This window comes from Metopolophium dirhodum, chromosome 1 (genome assembly GCF_019925205.1).
Source record: "Metopolophium dirhodum isolate CAU chromosome 1, ASM1992520v1, whole genome shotgun sequence".
NCBI classification, from domain to species: domain Eukaryota; kingdom Metazoa; phylum Arthropoda; class Insecta; order Hemiptera; family Aphididae; genus Metopolophium; species Metopolophium dirhodum.
This window is the reverse complement of record NC_083560.1, coordinates 47,365,459-47,373,686: the sequence shown is the minus strand read 5'-3', so window position 1 is coordinate 47,373,686 and position 8,228 is coordinate 47,365,459. Positions and strand designations below refer to the sequence as shown.

Sequence of the window (8,228 nt, the reverse complement as noted above, 5' to 3'; positions counted from 1 at the left end):
TAAAGCTAAACTTATTTTTATTAAATTTTATTTATTTTTAAAATTTTAAAATTAAATAATACATTTTTTGATTTTTTTAAATCAGTTAATTTTAACTATTTATTTGAAACACTAAATACTAAACAAATTCAAAAATGTACTAAAGGAGTTTCAGCTAATCAAATTAAATTTAAAAATGTAGATAATACACAAAAAATAAGTACATAAACAATGTTTTATAAGTACATCAAAAATATTATGTGAGCGTAAAAATTAATAATAATAGTAGTAGTAATAGTAGTAGTAACTCTTAAACAGTCAACATTAATTTTTCTTTGAATTTTCATCAGTTACACCTGAAAACATAAATTAATTATAAATAAGATATCTAAATCTGCATCAATTCGTAAAATAAGGCTAAAAATGTTTACTTTTTCCATCACATGCAACAATTTTCAATTTTTCGACTTTAGCCATTTCTTGTGTTTCTTTGAACTCTACATCACTTAACATAAATGTCCAAACATTATCACAAAATCTATAAGTGTCCATTTTTCCAGCCTAGAATAGTAAATAAAACAATTGTTTAAAAAAAAATATGCAAACATTTTTAAACAAGATTTCTTATGCTATACATTAGTGTTTTTGGAAAACACTTACAACAAAAAATTAACATTAAAGAAATATTCACAAACATTAGTTATAATCTTTTGTTTTATGATAAAAAAAAACTTAAATTAGTTCCTACTAAAACAATATTTTTTTTATTAGACTTAGGCCGTGTTGCATAAAAAATGAATTAATTTAATGGACTAAATATGGGTCACAAAATCATATTTAATGGTCCTTAGCTCAATATTTATACAATAAATGTTTAGTGATTGTTCATGCAACCCGGCACTAAAATATAAAGACACTTGGTGTCTAACACAATTTAAGATAGTAGTTGCCTAACGACTAATTAGAAAAATGTTATCACACTACAAATGATTTTAATCCAAAAGTCATGTGATCTGGTGACTTTTTTTATCTACAGAGCTACCAATGGGCAGTAAAATTTGTTTTAATTTTAGTTAATTAAATATTAATTAATAATTTTTGTTTATTTGGTTATTTACTTAGAATGCCTATTTAATAATCAGCGTACAGTCTTTAATAAGATGAGTAAATAACACGTAAAAAAGTTGTCCACCAGAAGAAGCGTTAGTACCGGGATACAAATTGAAATCATACGCCGTCTTATCATAGCTCATTGGGCAACAATACTATCATAAATTGTAGTGTCTACCCAACTCCTATATAACATATTTTGTATTGCTCTTGTTTAAATTGTAATTTAATATTTGCTACTGTATATACTGCCAATTGAATATGAGTTGAATTGTATAGAATATAGATGTATAATTTATGTAAGATGCTATTTTTATTCATTACAACGAGATTCTTATAGTATAGACTATAGATAATAATATAAAAAGAACTAACAAATGAAAGCAAAATGCAATTTCATTTTGAGTGCTATAACTATTGCTGTAGTTTTCTAGTTACACAATTAAATGGATATACGATATACCTACTAAAGAACTGTAGAATGTTATCTTAAATATAATTAGAACAATTGTATCTATAGATTTCAATTTATTGGTGAAATATGGTGTCTATTAATATTATATCTATACTCAACAATTTAACAATACGTAATAAATTAACACTAGAAAAACTGAATAATAGATTTTTCAAATACTTTAATCATAAATTTGGATACAGAAATAACAGATTTAAATTTTAGTTCATGTACACATTTTAAAATATAGATTGAAATGATTGAATATAAACATTATTCATAGTTCAAAGATAAACTATGCTCATTGAATCATTAATTAAAATCAAATTGAACTTAACCTAAATTTATTATGTTTATTATAAACATAATATAACATATACTTTACAACATACAACATATACAACATATATTTTTTAATACTGTGGCACCAAATATATACACAATTTTTTTTAATAAATACCATAAAACGCTTGAACATTATATACAAATAAATAATGGATTCCCACATGTTTATAGACATAACCAGGGCTGAATCTTACTAAGTTGTATTTAATGCTAGATGACATAAATCTTGCTAAGTTGTATTTAATGGTAGATGACATAATTCCATTTCAAGGTACCACTGTTAAATATGTGAAGTCTTATTATGCATGTTTTTGCATATTTAGAGGTTTTTTTGTCTATTTGGCATATTACTATTAATGTCTGAGCGAAGCGATGAATGTATTGATTTTACAATGTGTGTTTTTTCTTATATTTTTTTTTATTTTTGTGTCTGTCATCACCTTTTAGGACGGTAAAAGTGCTTGGATTTTCTTCAACAGTAACTTTTCTGATAGGAAAGTGAATCTAATTGGTACTTTGGGGGGTCAAAAGTAAAAATTTACGAGCGACATGAAAAACAAAAGAAAAATTAAGGAAAAATGGGAATTTTTACGCAAAATCTGTTTTCGAGAAAATCGATTTTGGTTTTTTGTGTAACTCTAAAACAAATGACCGTAGGGATATGAAATTTTGACTGAATGTTTATAATTGCATTTCCTATACACCATAACATTTTCCAAATATTTTGACTTATTTTGAGCTGTTTACGGACATTGTCAATTTCAATTTTTTTTTCTATAAATATCAATAAAGTTTTATCTGTTGAGTAAAAAAGCTTGAAAATTTAATAGAAGGCTCCTAGGTTATTGTTTCAAAGGCAGATGAAAAAAATTAAAAACCCTTATTCACAGTTTTTATTTATAAGCATTTAAAGTTCAAATTTTGAAAAAATCACGAAAATTAGCAAATTATTTTGAGTTGAGAATTCATAAAAATTTTTTTTTTTTAATTTTAAGATTTGAAAATGTAATATAAGATTACTCATAAGTTTGTCTACCTTTATCAAAAAAAAAAATGTCTACAAGAATCTTAAATTAAATTTTTATGAGCGTCTGAAATTTATATTTTTACAACATTTGATATTCACTCAATTTATCATATAACTATTTTCTTATTTTATGGTAATTAAAAAACGAATGACTGTAGATACTTGAAAATTTCACTGAATGTTTATATTAGAATTTTCTATACACCATACAATTTTGAAAATATTTTGACTCTTATAAGTCAGTTTTCAAATTTTTTAGTTTTTTTTCTATAAATTTCAATAAAATTTTATTTGTTGGGTAAAAAAGAGTGAAAATTTAATATAAGGCTCCTGATATATCGTTCTAATAGTAGTTGAAAAATATTAAAAATACATAGGCAATTTATTAATTATTTTGTAGTTAAAAATGTATAAAATGTTTAACTTTTATGGCTAAGGATTGAAAATTTAAAACAAGGCTCCACGTAAATAGGTTATATATAAATTACTTTATTCACAATAATATCATCAAATATACTTGGTAATATCATAGGCTGACTGACCGTTTTCGCTCAGAATCGTTTTTCTTATACAATGATATTATATCAATGAATTCAAATTTAACACTATCCATTACAGTGACCCACTTGAAACCTACTGTACAGCAGAGCGACATCCACTTATCCACCTTTTGTACATGATTTTGATATTCCTATTCATATTATTATATCAATATGCAACTTTTTATGGAAATACTATGAAAGAATCAACATTTGACAAAAAAAAAACGCGATTATTTATAATTTTTAATTATAATATTATATGTTATTTTTGGGAATTTGGTCGCAATATAAAATGATTAAAATTAAATAGCTATACAGTAGTAATTACTTCATTCAGTTTATTAGTGTTTTGGGTACACATCACAATTAGGTAGAATCATTCTATTAGATTCTAATCGGTTCTATCAAAAATGATTTTTTTAAGTGCATAATTTTAGATATTTAGTGCATATAAATGCATATTTTTTAACTTTTTAAGCAATATTTTGCCCATTTTGAGTGCATAAGTACATGCTTACTTAGGCATTTTTTAGGGCATGAACTTACGAGCCCTATACATTACTGTTAATTTAATCTTTATTATTATAAAGTATAAACACATGTAAATAACACGTAATAAGTATTTATGAAATTGTTTATTAATGCATATTAAATAAATTAATAACTAGCTACCTAGTTTACAGATTTTAGACAAAACCATTCTAATTTAATAAAGAATATGTAAAAAAAAAAAATGAAGTATGAATTAATTATATTAATATCCATCTTTATACAATGGTTTGGATAATTTTAATCAATGCTTGTAATAGGTTTAATAAAATACATAATCCACCATTTACCAAACCGATTCCTAAACATACGCAATTTGTGGCACTTATTAGTACCTATGTGTTGTCAATTTATAGTTCTTCATCTAAAACAATTTACCTTAAATGTAATTTTAGACTTGACACGGGTGGCTAATGAATTGTTCACAGACTTATCGAACTGTAGCAGGATTTTCATGCCGAGAGCAGGTGTTATTTGACCATACTGAAAAATCAAAATGTCCGTTTTAGATATTATATCGTATAACCTTACGTTGGCGCGAGCGGTCCACATTATTTAATATTATAAAGGATGCATTACCTGAATCATTTCGTCAATGCTCTCTTGAAGAGTATTCCCCAGAGTCGTGTTTCTATACAGTTGATAAGACATATTGACACGAAACGACGAATTAAAAATGTCTCGACGATCGGATAAAAGCGGTGTTGGCCGACAGACTACGATTCAGTGACGTGACATCGACATTTTAATATTACGACCGATAGAAGTTACCGACAAGCAACAACAAAAACCGGTGTAGCGTCTACCAAGTATCCGACCAAAATGTCGAACCAAAGTCCAAAATCAACAACTCTCACACTCGCACAACCACGATTAAAGATACTATCTCTAATCGTGCGCGCAACGCTCAAATATTGTCACTGATAACGCTATAGATAACGTTTAAACCGCGTGTGGTTCATTTGGTCCTCAACCACTATCGTCAACTATAATATTATGTCAACGTATAGTTTCTATAGTTCCATGGCTATATTATAGTCGAATCGTGCCAAAGCATTAAGTCCGTTATTAACACCGTGATAAAAAAAAAGTCCGGGATCTTTAATCTTTATAGTAAAACTACAATTTTTTGAACGAATGCAGTTTTGTTTCCAACGTTTTTTCGGAATTAATTTTTTCAATGTGTGTTTTTGCATGCTTAATTTGATGGTACTTTCAAAAAAAGTCGCACAAATTTCATTTGGAAGTTATGCTCGAAGAACTTCTAAATATCCGATTTTTCCAAATTGTATATGCTCAACATTTTGGCGAAATCGGAATTTATCTATCGTAGGTACTTATTTTTTATGGACTTTTTTCTAAAAGTAATCTTAAAAAAATCAGTCGTAGAGAGGGCTGGGGCATGCGGTACAGCATTAATTTAAAATTAATCAATTACATTATGGTAAACAATTGATTTTTGTGGATAAACTGTGTAATGATATTATGCTCACACATAATTATAATAAATAAGTAAAAAAGGGTCTCTGCCACCAAAGAATAATCTATAGTTCCCAGGCTCACGATAACCTTTTGATAAAGCCGCCTACCACTCTCTGGTCAGCATGTCCAGGACGTCCCTTAAATCAGCTCATGAGCTATGAGCACCTGCCACCAGAGTAACAACCTCTCAAATCTCAATACCGAATTCTACGAGCTGGACTTCCTATGACGAGCAATATTCAATAATCAGTGTGTTCATTATTTCGATTTGTGTATTTTGAAGTATTACTTCGTGTCGCCTAAAACCCACAGACAATTGCAAGTCAGGTAAGACATTAAATATAATATTTTATATTGATTGCAGTTATTACATTATATGTGCTTTTTGCATAAAATTATATTGTACGGTGTGTTTGATCGGTAATCGGTCAAAATATCCGAACGAAAATATCCAAGGACAAAATATCCAACGGTCAAAATATCCACGGACAAAATATCCAAATTTATCCGTTTTTACGCAAATTAGTAGATTACACTTTACTTTGTAATAAAACTAGCTCAAATATCAAATTATTTAATTATAAAAATATACCTAATATATAATAATAATATAAATATTAATATATCACAAAATTGACTGCACACATATTAGTCAAATAGTCAAATAATATAAAATAAAATGTAAAACAATTTGTTTTTATGAATACAGTATACACACAATGACATAAAATAAAATATTAAATAATTTGCTAAAAACATGACTACTTACACTATTTTCTAAAAATGTAGAAAAACGTTTTTAAAAATAGAAAATTTTATTTTATTTTCTAATAAAATTAGCAATACCATTTAAAAAATTTGGAATGTCCCTACTTCCATCATTGTACTCTTCGCAAAGATGTTTTAATATATGTTTTCTTTTATTTTTCGATGGTGGTCCAATAATACCCAGTTGACTCAAAGCAGGAGTTTTGACTAATGTGTGTGCAGTATAATTTGTGATATTATTACTATAAATGTAATTTATTTTACTATTAGTAATTAGTAATTACTAATTAGCACCTACATTTTTAAAAACGATTTTTTTAATTTTTGGAAAATAGTGTAATATTATATGGAATACCTATATTATATCATATATTTATATTTATATTATATTATTATTTTGCTAAGTTTAGTATCTTAATTAAAACAAAATTCAATTAATATGATGTTTAAATATAATATAGCTGATCCCGCTGGCACTTCGTTGCCCGTTAAATGTACCAATTCTACATGACTCAAACTTTGTTCAATTCGTTATTTAATATTCCGTGTATGGTATTCAAAATTTATCTTAACTTTTCTGCTGCCCGGAATAAAAATTCTGATTCGCAGCAGTATATTATCAGGTAATATATATATTATACAGCAATGATATTATTGTATATCATTGAATTCAAATTTAAATTGAACACCTTGCATTACAGTCAGCTACTTGTATAGTGGCGCGTTGAACTCATTTTTGGTGAGGAGCAAAAATGTATACAAGGCTACTTATATACCTACTTAAATGTAAGTTAGGTATTCTACATTCTACCCACTACCATTGATCACCAATAAGATTATTTATAATTATAAATTAATACATATCATAATTGCATGAAAAATAAAAACAATAATTTTGTACGTATAATAACAATCTTTTTACTACTTAATCAGCGGCGTAAATTATGATTTATTGGATACCTACCGACTACCGTTTCGCAATATAGGTACATATAAATATTGAAAAATGTGGTTAACAGGACTGTAAATTTAATGCGTTTGTACTACGTTTTGCATATTATGTTTATATATTTAACGGGTTATAGGACATTGTTTCTAACTATACTATAACTATAACTATATAGTTTTTATTGATATTTAAAATAAGTATTATTATTATTATTATTATATTTATTATAATATTATAAAGAGAGGCAGCGAGTAATTGCCTCCACACCACCAATTCACTCGCCAACCTAGCCAGGTTACACACACAAACATATGCGCACATCATTAATATTTTTGTGAATAATTATAATATAACATGGTAATTTTACCATCGATTATTGTATGTATATAGCAGCTCCTAAGAATGTGTCTAGTACGAAAAGTAAAGTGTGTAATTCAAATTGAACCTTTATAATATGATTTATAATTGTAAGGCTTCACTTTTTTTATTTTTGAATGGTTTTTTATCAAATTATACATTTTAACTATCTACATTCTACACAGGAATTTTATATATAGGTACCTACCTGACTACCTACTTGTAATGTTGTTTTATTTCTAAAATAAATAAAAACTTAAACATTTTTAGATTCTGAGTGGAGCGATGAATGTATTAGTTTTACAATATGTGTTTCTGTTTAAATTTTTTTTTTGTATCTGTACACGATAAGTAGTAAAATATAAAAATTTAAGTAATTTTCAAAAGCGCCGTAAAAAACAAAAAAATATTAAGAAAAACCGGGAAATTATAATCGGGTTTTCGACAAAATCGATTTTGGTTTCAAAAAATTTTGATTAGTTTTAAACGGTTTACGGACATTTTCAATTTTCAATTTTTTTAGTTTTTTTTCTAAGAATGTCAATAAAATTTTATTTGTAGGGAAAAAAAGTTTGAAAATGTAATACAAGGCTCTTAATATATTGTTACATATTTGTACAAAAGTACATTTTTATAAAAAAAAACCCGAAACGTGCAATTTTGTGC

At 26.6% G+C, this 8,228-nt stretch overlaps 1 protein-coding gene across 2 annotated transcripts; it reads right to left on the bottom strand.

Annotated features, from left to right (window-relative positions):
- LOC132934582 (transcription initiation factor IIA subunit 2) lies at positions 1 to 4,913 on the bottom strand. Of its 2 annotated transcripts, XM_061000907.1 has the most exons (4): positions 4,586 to 4,908; positions 4,385 to 4,489; positions 411 to 540; positions 1 to 335 (listed from the first exon to the last, which is right to left on the bottom strand). In XM_061000907.1, the coding sequence occupies exons 1-4, from the start codon at positions 4,655 to 4,657 to the stop codon at positions 304 to 306; spliced, it is 339 nt and encodes a 112-aa protein (XP_060856890.1). In that variant the 5' UTR covers positions 4,658 to 4,908; the 3' UTR covers positions 1 to 303. The 2 variants fall into 2 exon arrangements, with proteins under 2 accessions (XP_060856890.1, XP_060856891.1); XM_061000908.1 differs by lacking the exon at positions 1 to 335 and having other exon boundaries at positions 397 to 540; positions 4,586 to 4,913.
- Positions 4,914 to 8,228: the final 3,315 nt, after the last annotated feature.